At 45.7% G+C, this 19,370-nt stretch overlaps 3 protein-coding genes across 4 annotated transcripts in view; 1 reads left to right on the forward strand and 2 right to left on the reverse strand.

The window, feature by feature from the left end:
* Positions 1 to 19,370, forward strand: part of WDR54 (WD repeat domain 54) — a 33,470-nt gene that overhangs the window by 10,549 nt on the left and 3,551 nt on the right. The window contains exon 1 of one of the 2 annotated variants that reach the window (XM_072769957.1): positions 18,908 to 19,052. The exons of the other annotated variant lie outside the window; for it this stretch is intronic. The gene's annotated coding sequence lies outside the window, so the exon portion shown is untranslated. Of the gene's footprint in view, positions 1 to 18,907; positions 19,053 to 19,370 lie in introns of those variants that run through there. 2 annotated transcript variants of the gene reach the window in all.
* LOC140601222 (retinol dehydrogenase 12-like) lies at positions 4,711 to 12,089 on the reverse strand. The gene is made up of 6 exons (XM_072769866.1): positions 11,394 to 12,089; positions 11,022 to 11,261; positions 10,680 to 10,769; positions 7,701 to 7,889; positions 7,082 to 7,188; positions 4,711 to 6,983 (listed from the first exon to the last, which is right to left on the reverse strand). The coding sequence occupies exons 1-6, from the start codon at positions 11,566 to 11,568 to the stop codon at positions 6,795 to 6,797; spliced, it is 990 nt and encodes a 329-aa protein (XP_072625967.1). The 5' UTR covers positions 11,569 to 12,089; the 3' UTR covers positions 4,711 to 6,794.
* On the reverse strand, positions 12,228 to 18,851 carry C12H2orf81 (chromosome 12 C2orf81 homolog). Its single transcript, XM_072769865.1, has 4 exons — positions 18,772 to 18,851; positions 14,139 to 14,369; positions 13,832 to 14,053; positions 12,228 to 13,664 (listed from the first exon to the last, which is right to left on the reverse strand). Exons 1-4 carry the CDS (start codon positions 18,787 to 18,789, stop codon positions 12,279 to 12,281), a joined length of 1,857 nt encoding a protein of 618 aa, XP_072625966.1. The 5' UTR covers positions 18,790 to 18,851; the 3' UTR covers positions 12,228 to 12,278.

A 19,370-nucleotide genomic window follows, 5' to 3' on the forward strand; every position in this document is an offset into this window, starting at 1 on the left:
AATAAGGGAATTCCTCAGAAGCTAGACATGCTGTGAAATTATAAATCCCAAAAGGCACCAATGATCACTGGAGCTAGTGTTGGCTTAACAAACCCTTAATGGCTTGGAACTGGGGTTTAAAGGGCCTGAATTAAATAGGGACAGAAGACCAAATCTGGATTGAGCAGAGAAGATTGGAATAGAAAACTAACCCACCCCCCCCCCCCCCGCCCTACTCCACACACACACACATGCACATAAAGCCAGGAGAATCAAAGAGTAACACCCAGGACAGTAAACCTCAAAAAAAAAAAAAAAAAAAATGCCCCACAGAAGGAAACAGTAAAGATAAAATTTTCTCATCCTTAGTTCTAGGTGTTGATGGGATAAAAATCCTCTCTGGTAATTCAAAATAATAAGACTGTATTCACATAAGTTTGGGACCAAAATGTATATCACACGAATGGCCAAAAATTTCCAAGACAAAATTTATTTTAAAATGGTCCTGAGTTAGTATAGTACACCTGGGTACTTGGCCAAACTAAATGTGCACTTTAATTTTTATTTTTTATTTTTATTTATTTTTTATTTACTCATGATAGAGAGAGAGAGGTAGAGACACAGGCAGAAGAAGAAGCAGACTTCCTGCGGGGAACCCAATGTAGGACTCGATCCCAGGACCCTGGGATCACAACCTGAGCCGAAGGCAGATGCTCAACCACTGAGCTACCCACGTGCCCCTAAATGTGCACTTTAATCCCAGGCCCCCAATAATTCCTATAGCTATAGTTCCAAGAACCATGAGTATACAAAGTTACCAAACACACAAAGAAACAAAGTACCACAAACTGTTCAAGCCTGCAAAGATTATTGACACGGGAATTTTCAGTAATAGTATACAAAATGAAGATGTTTAATATGTTTTTAAAAACATAAAGGGAGATTTAAAACATAGGGAAAAAGAGATTATAAAAATTGACCAGGTAGAGGCACCTGGGTGGCTTAGTCCATTGGGCGGCCAACTCTTGGTTTCAGCTCAGGTCATGATCTCATGGGTCATGGAATCCAGGCCCAAGTTGGGCTCTCTGCTTAGAAGGGAGTCAGCTTGAGGATTCTAAATCCCTCTACCCACCTCCCACTCATACTTACACCTTCTGTTTCTGTCAAATACAGTTTAAAAAATGGACTAGGTAAAAAAAAAAAAATGGACTAGGTAGATCGGCAAAGAAAATAATTATAAAATACAGTAATAAAACTATAATAATTGTAATATAAAGTTATTGGGTGGAATAAAAATATTTAACCATGGTTGAAGGGAAAATTAGTAAACTGGAAAATATATCTAAAAAAGATAAATCAGGAGCACCTGGGTGACTCAGTTGGTTAAGCGTCCAATTCTTGGTTGTAATTCTCATCATGATCCCAGGGTGATGAGATCAAGACCTTCATTTGGCTCTGCACTCAGCACCAGAGTCGGCTTGAGATTCTTTCCCCCTCCTGCTTCCTCCCCCTCCACTCCTCTCTCTTCCCCACCCGTGTTCACACTTATGCTCTCTAAAAAAAGTAAAATCTTAAATAAAATAAAATAATACAAAAATAAAAATGAACCAAAATGCAGCTTTAACACAAGAAGGAAAATCAAAAGATCAAGAGGCATGAAGGATAAAGTGAGAAGGTCTAATCTTTGTCCAATTGTAATTCCATAAAGAGAGAAGAAAGATAATAGAGGCTGTGTTTAAAAGGAAATACCTGGGTAGCTTAGTTGGTTGTGTGTACTTTCAGCTCATGTCATGAGTCCTGGGATAGAGCCCCCCTGCTTAGCGGGGAGTCTGCTTCTCCCCCCACCCCTCCTCCATTCATACTTTCTTGCTCTAAGGAGAAATACAGAAGAAGCTTATCAGTGTTGATCTTGGCAATGATTTTTTGGACATGACGCCAAATGCAAAACTCAAAACTTAAAATCAACAAACAGAACTACGTCAAACTCAAAAGCTTCTGCACAGCAAAAGAAACAATGAACAAAGTGACAGCCTACAGAATGGGAGAAAAAGTTTGCAAACCATATATCAGATAAAGGATTAATATTCAAAATGAAGAATTAACACAATCTAACGACAAAAACAATCTGATTGAAAAGGGCAGAAGAACTAAATAGACCTTTTTCCAGAGAGGACCATCAAAATGACCAATAGGCACATGAAAAGATGATCAACATCACTAATAATTAGTGAAATGCAAATACCACGGTGAGGTATCACTTTACACCTGTTAAAATGGCTATCATTAAGAGACAACAGGTGCTGGTAAGGCTGTGGTGAAAATGGAACCATATACACTGTTGGAAATGTAAATTAGTCCAACCACTATGAAAACAATATGGACTTTCCTCAAAAAATTAAAAATGGGTCTACTGTATGATCCAGCAATTCTATTTCTGGGTATATACACAAAGGAAATGAAAACAGGTTTTCAACAGGACACATGCACACCCATGCTTATCTTAACATTATTTACAATAGCCAAAATAATATGGAAACACCCATCAATGGATGAGTGGATAAAAACGGATATAGATACAGATATAGAGAAAGCATATATATACATACATATATACACATACAAGTATACATATACATGCGTGTGTGTGTATATTATTCAGCCATGAGAAAAAGGATCTCTTGCCATTTGGGACAACATGGATAGACCTTGAGCACATTATACTTATTGAGATAAGTCAGACAGAGAATGACAAATATTGTAGGATACCACTTATATGTGCAATCTAAAACAGTCAAACCTATGAAAAAACACAAAGTAAAATGGTGATTATTGGGAGAAGGGGGATGGGAAGGATAAGATTAATGGTGTTTAAGGGTATAAACCTGTAATAAGTAGTAAATAAGCCATAGAGGTCTGATGCACAGTACGATGGATATAGAAAATATTGTACTGTAATGGCGTGATGTGATAAACATTGCTTCTATGGCATTCATATTACAATATATAAAGGTATCAAAGTAACACACTGTATACCTTTAATTTACAAAATGTAACATGTCAAATCTATCAAATAAATAAATAAATAAATAAATAAATAAATAAATAAAAATACAGGAGACACATAGAGCCTCAGATTCAGGAAACCCAAGGAATTTCCACCGGAATAAACAAAAAGAGGGACGCCTGGGTGGCTCAGCCGTTGAGTGTCTGTCTTTGGCTCAGGGCATGACCCTGGAGTCCCAGGATTGAGTTCCACATCGGGCTCCCTGCATGGAGTCTGCTTTTCCCTCTGCCTATGTCTGCCTCTCTCATGAATAAATAAATAAATAAATAAATAAATAAATAAATAAATAAATAAATAAATAAAATATTTTTTAAAAAACAAAAACACATCTGGGTTAACAGTAGTGAAACTGCAGGAAAGGAATGACAAGGATAACATCATAAAGGGAACAAGAGAGAAAAGGCAGATTCCCTACAAAGCACTGTTTAACATCTGATCTCTCATAGCAAAAATGAAAGCCAGAAGATGAAGGAATAATCTCCAATGGAATAAAAGACAATACCTGCCAGCCTATAATTCCTTCACCAGCAAGATGATCCCTCAAAAATGGTGAAATAAAGATATTTTATTTATTTATTTATTCATGAGAGACACAGAGAGAGAGAAGCAGGCTCTATGCAGGGAGCCTGATGTGGGACTCAATCCCGGGACACCAGGATCACACCCTGAACGGAAGGCAGGCACTAAACCGCTGAGCCATCCAGGGATCCCTTAAAGATATTTTCAAGCCAATAAAACCGAGGTTTATCATCATTAGATTCCGTATGAGTTTTCTATTGCTTCATAACCAATTACTACACTCCATGCTTGGAAGAACCCATGTATTGTTTTACAGTTTCTGTGCATCAGGAGTCTGGGTACAGATTAGCTGGGTCCTTTGCTCAGGGTATCACCAGAGCTACAGTCTCATCTGGGCTCCAGGTCCTCTCCCAGACTTACCAGGTATTAGCAGAAACCAGTTCCCTATGGCTGGAGAACTGAAACTCCAACTCCTGGAGGCCAGGTGGTCCTTCTCACAGTGTGGCAGTTTATTTCCTCATGATGAACAGGAGGATCTTTCTGACTCTGGGAAAACCTGAACACTTTTTATTTTTTAGAGATTTTATTTATTTATTCATGAGAGACACACAGAGGGAGGCAGAGACATAGGCAGAGGGAGAAGCAGTCTCCCCACAGGGAGCCCAATGTGGGAATCCATCCCAGGACCCCAGGATCATGACCTGAGCCCCTGAGCCGAAGGCTGACGCTCAACTGCTGAACCACCGAGGAGTCCCGAACTAAACACTTTTAAAGGGCTCACCTGATTAGGTCAAATCCACCCAAAATAATCTCCTCTTTGATGAATTTAAAGTCAGATGATTACAGAATTTAATTACATCAGCAAACCCCATTTGTCAGTATGTAAGGTAATCACAGGAGTGAAATACCATCACATTCATGAGTTCTGCTCACACTCGAGGGGAGGAGATAATAGAGAATGTGTACACAGAGGGTAGAAATATTGGGAACTATATTAGTAAAATTCTGTGTACCTTAAATGCTCATTACAGGAATTTAAAAGGATGTACTTCAGTAAAAGGAAAATAATCCCAGGTGGAAGATGTGAGACGCAAGAAAGAAGAGCAAGCAAAAAAAATGTTAAACATAGGGGTAAATCTACACAAATATGAACTATTGAAAATAATAACAATATATTTGCACAATTAACAAAACAGCAATATCATCAAAATACCAGGTTACAGAAGCATATAAATTCAAAGAGAATAATTAATGTCGAAGAATTCTAATGTCTATGTATTGTTTGAAAGTATAAAGATATCGATTAAAGAGACCTGGGTGTCTCAGTGGGTTAAGCGGCCCAACTCTTGGTTTCAGCTCAGGTCATGGTCTCAGGGTTGTGAGTGGAGCCTCTGAGCCTCTCCTGGGCTCTGCACCCAGTGAGGAGTCACCTTGAGATTCTGCCTCTGTCCCTCCCCCCCACATCTGGCTGCAAGCTCTCTCTCTAAAATAAACCAAATCTTTTTAAAAAAAAGAGGGAGAGAAAGAGAGAGAGAGAGAGAGAGAGAGACTGCTAAGTCAAATATGCAGGTTGAAATTTTTTTACTAACCGCTAGAGAACAGAAATAGATTATATACTTTCAAAATAAGAGAGTTTAAAAATGGAAAAAAACCCTTCCACTACACTCTAAGAGGCTCCCAATCAGCCTTCTTTCCCTCACCCACTCATGGTCAGACTAGGATCCCAGTCTAGTGGCCCTCTCAGCTTCTTCCAGATTCCTCCCCATTTTCTCTCGCAGCCATTTCCCCTAACCAGTTTCTTGAACATTCAATCCCAACTTCGCATTTCCTTCTCAGATTATGCCCCTGGACTAACGCAAATCCCCAATGCATTTTGTGAATTGAATAGATCCATGACAGTGGAATGGGACAATGGCAATATGGGTAAAGAAAAGCACAGGCCAGGGGCGCCTGGCTCACCCAGTCAGAAGAGGGTGGGACTCTTCATCTTGGAGTGATGAGTTGGAGCCCTGTACAGGGTGTACAGATGGCTTAAATAAAAACAAAACTTAAAAAAAAAAGGACAGACCAATCTCATTTATGAACACAGTACAAAGTGCTAAACAAAAACATGAGTATGCTCAATTTAGCAATGTCTACACAACAATGTGACCAAAAATGCAAGGTGGTTTATTGGGTTTATTTCAGAAATGCAAGGTACTAGAAAATCTATAAAGGTCTTCTAGAAAAAGAAATAAAAGAACAGTGGAAAAGGAAGAACTAAAACTGTTATTTTTCTTAGTGTGATTTTTCTATGTAGAAAAACCAAAAATACCTACAGATAATTCATTAAAATTAGATAACTTATAATAGTCATTTAATAAACAATCAGCACACGAAGGTTAAAGCACCACTTATAATAGCATCAAAATGAAGGTACCTGAATTAAATATAGTAAAACTAGTATAAGATATTTACAGATAAAATCATAAAAATTCTGCAAAGATATTAAAAAGAGTTAAATAGATAGGAGCAACCTTGTTTGAGGTTAGGAAAACTCAATATCATAAAAACGTCAATCCTCCCAAGTAGATGTCATGGAACCAGAGAAGGGTTCATGTGTGCGTGAAATTTGAAAAGCTGATCCCAACATATATCTAGATGAACAAAGACCTTGGGAGAAAAATGATGGGCTCCCAGAACTGGAATTCACTGATCTTGTTGCTTGGCTCATCCCCCAGGAGCAGCTGATTTGATGGGAAGGTGGAATGATCATCTGCAGGCTCAGGCACAGTATCAGTTGGGAAACCACACTGTGAGGTCTGAATGCTATCCTATGGGATGTGGTATATGCTTTAATCAAGAGAGCACTCTGTGGTGCTGTCTACCCCGAAACCAGGAAGCACACATGCAGAAACCAACAGGTACAGGTGGAGGTCTCCCTTCTTACTGGTACCCCTAATTCCCACTGGAAGGAGTTTTCTCCCTGTCAATCACAGCGTGGGACTCTGTAGGTTTGGAGATCCTAGTAGCCAAGGGATAAAGAGTTCCATCAGAGAACTGGCAGTAAAGTAGGAGCTAAAACTATCCTCTGGCAAATCTGAGCTCTCATGCCAGTGAGCCAACAGGAAGAGGAAGTGTTTGTTATACCAAACATGATGATTGATGCTTGAAGCTAGTAAACAAAAGGCATGATCAGAGAAAGGGCTGGGAGTCAGAGAGGATGGTATATTAGGGTAGGGGTCACAGAGGATCAGTCCATCTTGTCTAGGTTCGTTAGCTGGACTGAGGCATTCCAGAGGCTTTGGGCCACTTGAGGATCCTGAGCAGCTTCAGTGGGGAGAGTTATCATACAGGAACTGCTAAAATATTTTCCAGAAACACCATCCAGCTCCTTTGCCAAGCTCAGGTAGAGGACTGGGATTGCACCTTGTTTGACATCCTGTAGAGGGGAAGAGAGAGAGTCACGCCCAGCTGACTTTACCCTACTGGGGACACCCAGAAGCATCACCCTGCCCCACTTGTTCCTCCTCTACCCACCTTACAGAAGAAGCTGAAGAGCCAGAAAAGGAAGCGGTACAACCAAGGGTAAGGCTTCATGATCTCTGTGTATACCACACCTGGGTCAACAGAGTTCACAGTCACACCTGAAAGGATGAGACACAAGTATAGTGCAAAGTGAAATAAGAAGAGGATATTGGGAAAAAGGGGCTTAGTGGGGGTTCTCCAGTGTGCAATGATGGGAGGATCCTACCAGGTCTGTTGGGCAACCAGACACTTGGGGGTGGTGCCAGGGAAGTCAGTCCCTTGGAACTTACATAAAATGGTATTCAAGCCAGTACGGAGACATAAGCATTTGAGAGTGCTGGGTGAACTTTAGGAGGAACACAATGGATGGTGTTGGTATCGGAGACTACTGAGAGGAGAGGAATGTTGTAAATGACAAGAGAGTTGGAAAGATTAAAAAGGAGATGTGAAGAGAGTTGGAAAGATTAAAAAGGAGATGTGAGGGAGATATCAGCTGCACAGATGATAAGTGGAGGGAATTAACAGCTGGCTTGGGGGACACTGGAAGTATTTAGGCCAGGACATGTTGGGATGAGATGTGAAGGGCAGCGGTACTGGGCATGAAGGAGTAGGGGGTGTCAGAGGCAATTACCTGTCCCTTGAAGTCTTCGGGCAAGCTCCCCAGTGAAGGAGGTCAAGAGCAGTTTGCTGCAGTCATAGCTCTGGATTAAGTTCAAAGGTTTGCCAGCCCCTGTCAGATGTTTCTCATCAACATACCCATGTGCATGCCGAAAGGAAGACACATTCACTACCCGAGCTGACCCTGCCCGTTGTAGGGCCCCTGGGTGGAAAGAGAACCACAATCCTTCAATCCAAGCTCTAGAGTGAATACCCATGCCCACTCCCCAGCGTGCCTCTCCAGGAGACTCCAAGAGAGCAGGGACCATCCAGGGCTTTCAGGACAGGGTCAGTGGGCCCCCCCCACCCATGTTCTCTGGGCTAGGCACAAGACAGCTTCATGTGAACAGAGACTTCAACAGAGACTTAGCTACTTTCCTAACATTTTTCCTCTTCTTTTATGGTAGTGTGTGGATTTTTGCCTTGCTCTTCTTCCACTTGTCAGCTGGAGCTACTTTAATTGATCCCTGTTTATGTTTTACCTCACTGGTGGCTAAAAGAGAAAAGCAGAGGTTGGAGACACTGTGAAAGTTGTCTTTTGTGTATTTGTCACACAAATGTTCATTAGGTCTCTGGACTATGGCAGACCCCAAGACAGATGCTAAGGACATAAGGGTGCTAGATTGAGGGGAGAAAGAAATGTGTGTAGAGATACTTGAAAAAGTGTTTTTGTTTTTTTTTTTTAATCCAGCTATCCAGCACCTGGGTGTTTCAGTTTGTTAAGGGTCTCCCTTCAACTCAGGTCACATGATCCCAGGGTCCTAGGAATGAGTCCTGAATATCTCCCATCGCATCAGGCTCCCTGCTCAGTGGGGAGTCTGCTTCTCCCTCTACCCATCCTGCCTGCTCATGCTCTCTCTTACTCTTTTGTTCTCCCTCTCTCTCAAATCAATAAAATCTTAAATCAGCTGTCTTCCAAAGTAACAAAAAATTACAATCAATAGTACACTTAACGTCTTAAAAAAAGAAGTATCCTACTATATATAGTTTAAAAAGTCTGAATTATATAAAATATGAAAAATAGTAATTGTCACATGAGTTTACAGTGTTCAAAACGCCAAAACTATTTTGAGCCCTACATTTAAATTAAGAATCACGAATGAGGGATGCCTGGTTGGCTCAGCGGTTGAGAGCATCTGCCTGGGGCCCAGGGTGCAATCCCAGGGTCCAGGATCCAGTCCTGCATGGAGCTCCCCACAGGGAACCTGCTTCTCCCTCTACCTATATCTCTGCCTATGTCTCTGCCTCTCATGAATAATAAATAAAACCTTTAAAAATCACAAATGAAAAATTGAACAGGTGGTATTTAGCCAAAGTGTGCTGGGAAGAAAATTATTTTTAAAGAGAACAGACCCCAGACTTGCAGACAGAGTGACATAAAGCTCAAAGGGGCTCACAGCCTAGTTGAAGCCCGAACCTCATAGAACAATGTCAATGTGGGAGCAGGAATGTGTTCAAGTGCTAAGGGAGCCCTGGAAATGGGAGGCTGCTTGGGGAGGCCGCTTGGGGAGGCCAAGGGCAGGACCCACAGCACAGGCGATATCTGTGCTGAGTCTTGGCAGATGAACTAAAGTCAGCCAGTCACTAAATGAGTGGGAAAGAATAGCCCATATAGAGGCAAGCATGTGCGCAAAAGCACAGCCAGAGGGGGAAAAAGCATGGTCCAAAGGCTTATCATGGCCACAGATAGTCTCCTGGAAAGGAGCGTGTGGATTTAGCAAGGGCAAAAGGTGAGGCTCTCAGTCTGCAGGGAGTCTATAAATGGAGAAAAGGGGCTTAGAGTCTCTCCTCTAAAGGATAGAGTACCTTCCAAGGATTTAAAGCAAGTGATATGGTGAAATGTGGTTTCTAGAAGTGGCAGGAGGAAGAATAGATTAGAGAAGGGGAGGAGAGAAGACAGTTTAAGAAAATGTGACTAGGCAAGATGCAGACAGGGCATTACAATTTGAGGAAGGGGGAAGAAACATTACTACTTGCAGAGTTTTGCCTCACTCTTTGGTCACCCTCCAGTTGGACTAATTTAATCAGCAGCTAAAGAGCACATGAGATGGGACACCTCGGTGGCTCAACAGTTGAGCATTTGCCTTTGGCTCAGGGCATGATCCCAGATCTGGGGATCGAGTCCCACATCCAGCTCCCTGTGAGAAGACCACTTCTCCCTCTATGTTTCTGCCTCTCTCTGTGTCTCTCATGAATTAAATAAATAAAATCGTTAAAAATAAATAAAATAAAGAGCACATGAGATCCCAGCAACATGAATTGTCTCCCAAGAGGGGAATGAGTAGCTGATTTTCAAGGAGAGGAGACTTTTTTTAAGGTAATCCCTTTTGTACAGTTCCAGTTTTGTGTTTTGGACACATATTACCTAACCCAAACAATTGATTTTATTTTAAACAGTCTATTACACAATCCAGGAGAACATGTTAGGAAAACAGTGCCTGCCGCTCACTCTGCCTCTCCAGCCTCCCCAGGAAGAACCCAGACTTCCTTCATCAGAAAAGATTTAAAAATCAGAAAGTCAAAGGACTCCGGCCTAAGACAGAGAGAAGTGTTCTGTCTAGGTTCCTAGTGGATCTTAAGCTATTTGAGAACAGGAAGTAGGCTTTCTTGGTGTCTGTGTTCCTAGTGGTCTGGTGCCACCCTTAAGAAGCTTTCGTTGTGATGACTGACTCTTCTGGTCTAGCTAGAACTCAGAGCTGGGGGGAGGAGACGTGTGATCATAAATCTCCCTGCTGATTATATTTTGGACTGGTTTCATTTCCAGCCTCCTAGTCCTGATTTGTGTCAGGTGGGTTTCCCTGCTGTGTGTGTGGGAGGGGGAGCATACTGGGTTATCACTCAGTGAGAAGCTGGGGCCAAGAGAAAGGAAGTGGCCATGGAGACAGCCACGAAAAATGCCAGGGAATGGAGAAGCAAAGAGTGGCACAGAAGGGAAGCACCCGTTCTCCCTTACCTTGGAGTAGATTTGTAAGCAGAAAGGGCCCAACATAGTTGGTGGCAAAGGTGAGATCAAGGCCCTCTGGGGTAAGTGTCTTGGGGAATCCTGGGAGGAGATGAGAACATAGGTAATGGGTAATGGAAGGAGACAAGCTCTGGGAGATATACTGGTATTCAGTAGAAACTTCACAGGAACATGTATGTACAAGGATGGAGGCAATGACTTAAAACAGGCTTTTTAGGGTCATGTATGAATTCAAGGTTTTCAGCAGGATGCACAGGTTAGGTTGGTGGATGCCTGTTTTAGGGTCCCTGAACCAGAAAGGAGGACCCTGAGACATGTCTGGGGGAAACATACCAGAGATTGCAGCATTGTTAACCAGTAGATGTATCTCGGGGTACTCCTGCAGAAGCCACCGGGCAAAGCTCCGGATGGAGGCCATAGAGCTCAAGTCCACCTGGCCAAGCAGGAGGCAGGTCCCCTTTGAGGCTACTTGGATCTCGGCAAGGGCTTTCTGTCCACGCTCCCAGTTACGGCAGGCGAGGATCACACGGGCCCCACGACGAGCTAGTTCCTGGCATACAGCCTTTCCGATGCCTGTAGGAGGGCAGCTTGAGTACACTAGTCTGGGGAGTGACTAGAGGTGCCAGTCCTCATCCCCACCCTCTCCACTGGAGCTGTTAGGGACTGAGGTACCTATTGAGGTAGCAAGATGGGAAGAGCACTCACCACTATTGGCTCCAGTCACGACTGCTGTCTTCCCAGTTAGGTCTGTGGAGCACTGTCGGAGGTCCCAAAGATAAGATTCATGCCAGAGCCGCACACTTAGTCTAAGCAGGACTAGAATAAGCAGAACAGAGCCAGGGCTCCAGACCAGGGTGCCAAGTAGAGACCACTGCAACATAGCAAAGACTTGCTGGTCTGCCACCAGAAGAGCTGGGCTACAGTGCAGGTAAGTTGGGGAGGAGCTAGCCAAAGCTAAGTGGAGATTAGCAATCAGGCGGTGTGGTGCCTAGGGACACAAATTTTAAAGAGGCTACTCACTCTCAGATTTTTTGAAGCACCCTATTTGAGCTTGGGAGTGAATTCCACCTTAAATTGCATGCCTTGGACACTTGATTGCCTCACTGCTATCTCTGGCTCAAAGTCAGTGCTTCTCCGAGCCCTGTGTAGGCTCATAGTTGTCTCCAAGTGAAACTTGGATTTGCGCCCTAAAGTGAATTGATAAACTCCAGGAATTGGAGAAGCAGGATATCAAATTTTGTCTTTAATCAACGTGTGCTTAAGCAGGGACATCCCCTTACGCCTCTACTGCAAGGAGACTCTGATTCTAACTGAAGCAGACCCCACTTGCAGCCTTTATGTCTACTCCTTTGTGGAGTGGGGGGCGGTTCTCCAGAACGCCTCTGCTGGGGAGCAACAGCTACCCTAATGCAGGGTCTCCTAAGAGTGGAAATGGGGTTATTCCTTGGGACCAGAGTTCTGTATTCTTCTAGGACTACAGGACAACTGCTCCTGAGTAAGTATCCTTGGAAGAAACTGACAGAGACATCAGACCAACTCTTAAGGCAATTCAGGTGTTTATTCTGGCAAGCAGAAAGTACTGCCTGAGCTTCACAGCCCAGAATAGGGCAGGTGCTTGGGGAGGAATGACCACACTTTGGGGGTTGGGTTCTTCATTAGTTGTCTCATGGTCACCTGAGGCTTTGGGGCACCTGTCGGGATGGGGTGCTGCTCAACGGGAGGAGATGTGCCACTTTCTTTGTCCTCCTGCTGGGGTACTGCTGATCTGAGCAGCACCTGGGTGTTTGGGTTCCACATGCTCACACCAGGAGCCAGTTTCATTGCGTCTGGCAGCAACATGGGCTTCCACATCACCTGCGACGTGGCCTCAAGGACTTGGGGTGCCGAATGTGGGCACCTGTGAGGACCCTGACCCTCCTGGTCCCTGGGATCCAGGCCCTGCGGATTTAAGCGGCTGCGGCCGGCCCACATGTCCCTCAGCAACTCAGCCTCCCCCTCCCAGCCACAGGGCCATTTGGCACCCGGCCACAGTTTGGGCCTGGGGCTCTGGGCCAGATCAGGGAGGGCTGGATGCGAGGCAAGAAAGCCAAGGCCAGGTTTGGGAAAGGGCAACTTTGACCCAAAGCCTGGCGATGGTAGGCCTAAGCTAAAAGGGGGGGATTGGAGGCCAGGGCCCGGGCCCAAGGCACGGAAAGGAGCGCTAGGTGGGAAAGAGAAGAAAACTTTCGGGGAGACACCAATACGGGGTCCTGGTGTTAGAGGCCTGGCGGGAGCCTCGGGAGCCTCGGTCCTCGCACCCCTCTGGCGCCCGCGGTAGGCTTCCAGGGATCGTGCCTCCGAGTCTGGAACCAGAACCTCGGCCAACGGGCGCACCCAATGGCGCGGCAGGCGCATGGGGTCCAGACGAGACCCGGCCTTGCGGCCCATCCTGTAGTGAAGCTTGCTCAGGGGAACATCCGGGAACCGAGGCTGCTGTGGCTCTAATTGGGCGGAGGGGCCGAGCGTTATGGGGACACTGGTGGAGAGGCTGGCCACCGACACGCCCGAGTCGATGTGGGGCACGTCCTCCTTCTTGAGCTTCAGCCTGTCCCCAGCTACGTGTGGCTGGGACGTGCAATAATAGAGGCCCTCCAGTGACAACTGCGAGCTGCGGGGCTGTGCCCTCTGGGCCAAGACCTGGGTGCTGGCTACCTGAGACAGCTCCAGAGAAGAGTGGGGACTGCCATCGGGAGCCATCTCCACCGATGGTTGGCGGCTTACATTCAAGGACTCCACCAAAGCCTGGTGGTCTCTGGACTGGACAGCTGAGTCCCCTAAAAGACTCCTAGACCCTGTCTCCTGAAACAGCTCTGGGGTAGGCGGGGGGCCAGAAGTGACTCCCAGCTCTGGAGAAGGCTCCCAAGGTTCCATCTGCTTCTGAGAGCCTCTCTCCATCCATGGTCTTCCTAAGGAGATCTGGTCCACGCTCCCTTGGTCCTAGGGAAATGCATGGAGGATAGGGGTGGAGAGTGAGTAGTGAGATGTCAGAAAGGGGAGAGAGGAACTAAGGGTAAAGGAGTCCAGGGAGCCTGAGGAGAAAGAAGACACAGGCAGGGCTCAGGGTAGGGGGGTGAGGGTCAGAGGGAGCTGGGGGCTGCGCTTACTTCGCCTTGGAAGGTCTCCTCCAGCCCCATGGAGGTGGGTGCATGCAGCACAGGCACCGATCCCTGAGCCCAGGCATCCGTAGTGCATGCCAAGGGCTCCTCGTCCTCGCACCACATGGGGTCCTCCACCACGGCTGATTCCCCCTCATCCCTGGCCAGGAAGCGCCACTCAGTGATCTGCAGCATGGCCTCCCGGGCCTGACTAATGGTGAATGGAATGCACTGCAGAGGTGAGAGAGGGTCTCAGTCCAATGTGGACCAGAGGGGTGGGTGGAGATGGGTCTGGAGAACCCGGATCCAGGCCCACCTGCTGGGTCAAGTAGACTTTGAAGGCAGAGTCCATGACTCGGGCCAGCAGATCAGCCAAGATGTCCCCCACAACATCCTCTCCCTCCTGGAGAGCCATGAGCGCCATCCATTCAGCCTCCGTGAGCCGCCCAGGCACGATGTCCACCTGTGGCACGTGCACCGTAGGAGGCCGCACCTTTTCTGCCTTGGATCGGGTCGCCCCACGGTCCCGGATCTGTCTCTCCTGCCTCTGTGACGAAAGAACAGGACAATCAGGGCAGGAAACAGAGAAGTGGAATGGAGAAGCAGCTATGTAGGCTAGGAGGAAGCTTTCTCAAGCTGTGAAGCAAGAAGGAAAAGCCTTTTGAAAAGAACAATGTACTAAGAGCCTACCATGTCAGATGCATTTTAGATGTTTGACCTAGTTAATTTATTTTTTAACATTTACTTATTTGGGGCACCTGGGTGGCTCAGCTGATTAAGCATCTGCCTCCGGTTCAGGTCATGATCTGCAGGCCCTGGGATGGAGCCCCACATAGGGCTCCCTGCTTGGTGGGGAGTCTGTTCTCCCTCCCCCTTTCCCTCTACCTCTCCCCATGCTTGTGCTCTGTCTCCTTCTTGCTCTCAAATGAATAAATTTTAAAATCTTAAAAAAAAAAAAAAAAGATTATTGGGCAGCCTGGGTGGCTCAGCGGTTTAGCGCTGCCTTCAGCCCAGGGCATGATCCTGGAGACCTGGGATCTAGTCCCGCTTCGGGCTGCCTGCATGGAGCCTGCTTCTCCCTCTGCCTGTGTCTCTGCTTCTCTCTCTCTCTCATGAATAATAATAATAATAATAATAATAATAATAATAATAATAATAAAAAGACTATTCATTTGAGAGAGAGTGGGGAGGGGCAGAGGGAGAGATTCTTTCAAGCAGATTCTCACTGAGCAGGGAACCTGACATGGGGCTTAATCTCCCGACTTGGAGATCATGACCTGAGCTGAAACCAAGGGTGGGAGGCTTAACCAAATTAGCCACCCAGGTGCCCTTGACCTAGCTAATTTATTTTTCATAACAGCTCCCTAAACCCATTTTAAAAAGAACAAAAACAAAAACACTGAAAAGACACAAGATAACCATCACTTGCTTGAGATTACAGAGTACATCCTGCTATTGGCACTAGTTCAAAAGGTTCAAAGTTCTTGAGAGTTCAAAGAAATTAAGAGAGTCAATAAATGGTTAGTGCTCTTTTAGAGTCTCCTTCTCTCCCCCAAATCAGCTTAGATCTTCATTTTACAATATACATCTAAATAAATTCCAGGGACACCTGAGTGGCCAGTCGGTTAAGTGTCTACCTTTCAGCTACAGTCATGATCTCAGGGTCCTGGGATCAAGCCCCACATTGGGCTCCCTGCTCAGGGGCAGGGAGTATGCTTCTCCCTTTCCCTCTCCCTCTCCCCCGAGCTTCTGCTCTCTGTCTCTCTCAAGTAAATAAGTACATAAAATATTTTTAAATAAGTGAATTCCAGATGTATTAAAGGATACAAGCACACACACACACACATACACAAAAACCCCACAAAAATATAAACAAAAAAATAAAATGTAGGAAAAAAGTAGGTCAGATTGTCATATGACAATCTGTGAGAAAAAACTGCTTAAGCATTAAAAATTATGTAAGAAATCATAAAGAAATAGCTAGAGAGGGCAGCCCGGGTGGCTCAGCGGTTTGGCGCTGCCTTCGGCCCGGGGCGTGATCCTGGAGACCCGGGATCGGGTCCCGCATCGGGCTCCCTGCATGGAGCCTGCTTCTCCCTCTGCCTGTGTATCTGCCTCTCTCTCGCTCTGTGTCTCTCATGAGTAAAAAAATAAAATCTTAAAAAAAAAAAAAAAAAAGAAATAGCTAGAGAGGTGTATACACATAGGCAAAATTTTCCTATACTTATTTTTAAAACACTCCTAATTACAAGTGGACAGTAGTTACCATTCACTGGCACTTAAGTGTATCAGTTACAAACATTGACTCAAGTCCTACATTTTTAGACTATATGCTATTTTGTCCTCATTTTACAGAATTTTTCCAGATCACATAGCAAGGAAGTAGTGGAGTCATAATTCATACACAGTTGTGTCTGACTTTACCCTTTACCCTTTATAAAATGCAATAAATATCCCCAAGTATATTAAAAATCATAATAATAAATTAATAATCATAATACCCCAAGGGTAATAAGCAAAGGACATAACATTTCACAAATGTAAAAGACTGATGATATAAATGATAAACATTTGAAAAGATGTCCAACTTTCAAAAATATCAATTCCAGTTTTATGAACACATCCAAAGGCATATCCTAAAATGAAAATAAAAAAATATAGGGGCACCCAGGTGGCTCAGTGGTTGAGCTTCTGCCTTTGGCTTAGGGCATGATCCTGGGGTCCTGGGATCGAGTCCTGCATCGGGCTTCCCACAGGGAGTTTGCTTCTCTTTCTGCCTATGTCTCTTCCTTCTCTGTCTCTCATGAAAAAAATAATTTAAAAAAGAAAATAAAAAATATATTCTCCAACATATTTCCTGTGCTGTCATTTACAATAGCAGAATATTGAAAACATAAGTCCAGGGGTGCCTGGGTGGCTCGGTGGTTGAGCATTTATTTGCCTTCAACTCAGGGTGCGATTCTGGGGTACTGGGATCAAGTCCTGCTTCGGGCTCCTGCAGGGAACCGGCTTCTCCCTCTGCCCATGTCTCTCCCTCTCTGTGTCTCTCATGAATAAATAAAATCTTAAAAAAAAAAGAAAACATATATCTAACAAAAAGAGAATTTATAGCTAATTGTGTGCCCTCTTTATCAGGGAATATTATGCAATGATTAAATATAATCTTTAGGAAGGATTTGTAATAGCATAGGAAAAAACGATGTAATGACAAATGAAAGAAACAGGATACAAAATTACATATCAAGTATCATCTCAGATGTATAAGTATGTGTTAAAGAAAAGGAAAACACCAAAATTTTAACAGTGGACATGTTTCTTTCTTGTGCTCTTCTCTAATTTACAAGTTCTCAACAATAAGTCTGTATCCTTTTATAATCAAGAAAAATCCACATAAAAAGAAAAAAAGTAGTTCTATAAACTCATTTTAGGGACATTGGAAATTTACTAGCAGATTCTTGGGAGCCTCCTCACTCTCCTACAAGTTTCCCTGAACCTGGCTCCCTCCAAAATTTACTTCTAAATGTAATCTTCCCAAATCTTTACCTTCTTAACCCCAACCTTATTGCTTCATACCAGATAGACCCCAAATTCATTCTTCCCCAAATCTGATGTTTCTTAAACCTTACACTGAACTCAAAATCCCTTAAGTCTCATTTCTCTTCTCTGTAATGAAAACAGCCCTAGTGACAAACCCAGGGAGTAGCCCACAGCCCAGTCCAGGCTTGGCCAGAGCAGGGCAGGTAGTGCTGGGAGAGGATAGTGGGTTCCTTAGATTTACCCTCCTAGCCTCTCATGAGCCAACAGTGATAGTGATTGTACCTAGACATTGGCCTGACCAGAGAGGCCAGAGATACTATTGCATAAAATCTCCTCAAATGTTTTATTTAAAAATATCTTGGCTTTTGCAGCACTTGGGTGGCTCAGTAGGTTAAGCCTCCGCTCTTGATTTTGGCTCAGGTCATGATCTCACAGTCGTGGAGCTCCCAGTCATCCGGAAGTCTGCTTGAGATTTTCTCTCTTCTTCTCTCTTTGCCCTTTCCCCACCTCCTTCTCACGTGGACTCTCTCATGAATCAATCTTTTAAAGAAATTTCTTGGCTCTTAAACAATTTGACTTTCAAGTGCAGCCTCACAGTTTTTGTTTGTTTTTTTTTTTTAAGATTTTATTTATTTATTCATGAGAGGCACAGAGAGAGGCAGAGACAAAGGCAGAGGGAAAAGCAGGACCCCTGTGGGGAGCCTGCTATGGAACCTGGACGGAAATCGATCCCAGGACCCCAGGATCATGATCCGAGCCAAAGGATCCACTGAGCCACCTAGATGCCCCAGAGTGGTTTTTTAAATCCACTTCATTCTCCTAAAATCCTTGAAATGAAGTTTATTTAGCAACACCTCTCCCCAGTGCCTGACCAAAGTGTCTCGTTTATCTATCTGAATGGGTACCTCAAAATTGAGGCACTTATTACTCGCATTAGCTGCTTCCAAAGTCGTCAGTTCCTGCTCTTGCGCTCTGCACCACACATCTGACTTTTTGCCTCAGGTTCGGATTGTGACCAAGTGTGTTAGTGTGCGTGGTGCAGGTGTAGATTTTCTGCCTGAGACCGACGTGGCTTCGTCGGTCATCAGGAACGCCCGCATGGTGGGCGAGCCACGGCTGGCATGGGCCCGGCCCACGGTTCCCCCACACCGACTTTAAAGGCAGATCCCAGGCGATCCCTGGGTGGCTCAGCGGTTTAGCACCTGCCTTTGGCCCAGGGCACGATCCCGGAGTCCCAGGATCGAGCCCGCCCGCGTCGGGCTCCCGGCATGGAGCCCGCTTCTCCCTCTGCCTGTCTCTCCTCTCTCTATGACTATCATGAATAAATAATAAAAAGTATTTTTAAAAATAAAATAAAAAAAAATAAAGGCAGATCCCAGCTCCGGCGCACCCCGAGCCCAGCTGAAGCTAACCGAGCCTTCGTGAGCCATGGCCGCAGCTGTCGCACCAACCCCGGGGATTCGGCAGCTTCGCTGCGCCGCCGCCGCCGCCGCCTAAGCGTCGCCATAGCAACGGCGCCCAGCGCGGAGCTGCAGGCCCGGCCTCCAGAGGCTCGCCCCGCCCACAGTTGCTCTGGCAACCGCGCCGCGCTCCGCAGGTTTGGGCTGCTTGGCCCCGCCCCATGGCCGTGCGTACGTGCGTCGTCTCTATGGTGGCGGCGGATTCGCGGCGACCGAACGATTCCCGGAGTCAGGCAAGTGATCCCGAGGCTGCGGGTGTGACCTCTGGCCCGGGCCGGGGGCTTCGGGGAGCCAGCTGAGAGAGGAGGGTCTGAGGGCTACCCTGCCTCAGGCCGCCTTCGCTCGGGCGCTGGGCGCCCCCGGGTCCTGTGCCATCGCCATCGCCATCGCCATCCCCACTCTGGGATTCCCGCCCCGCCCCGTGACTCAGCCCTGAGGCTCCCCTTTCCTGCTACCCAAGACCTCCCCACGCCAGACTCCGCATCGCCGTCCTCGGGGTCCCCATCACCTCCTGACCCACCCTCGGTGGTCTCCTTCAGTGCCTCGTGACA

The sequence above is a fragment of the Canis lupus genome, chromosome 12, assembly GCF_048164855.1.
Source record: "Canis lupus baileyi chromosome 12, mCanLup2.hap1, whole genome shotgun sequence".
NCBI lineage: Eukaryota > Metazoa > Chordata > Mammalia > Carnivora > Canidae > Canis > Canis lupus.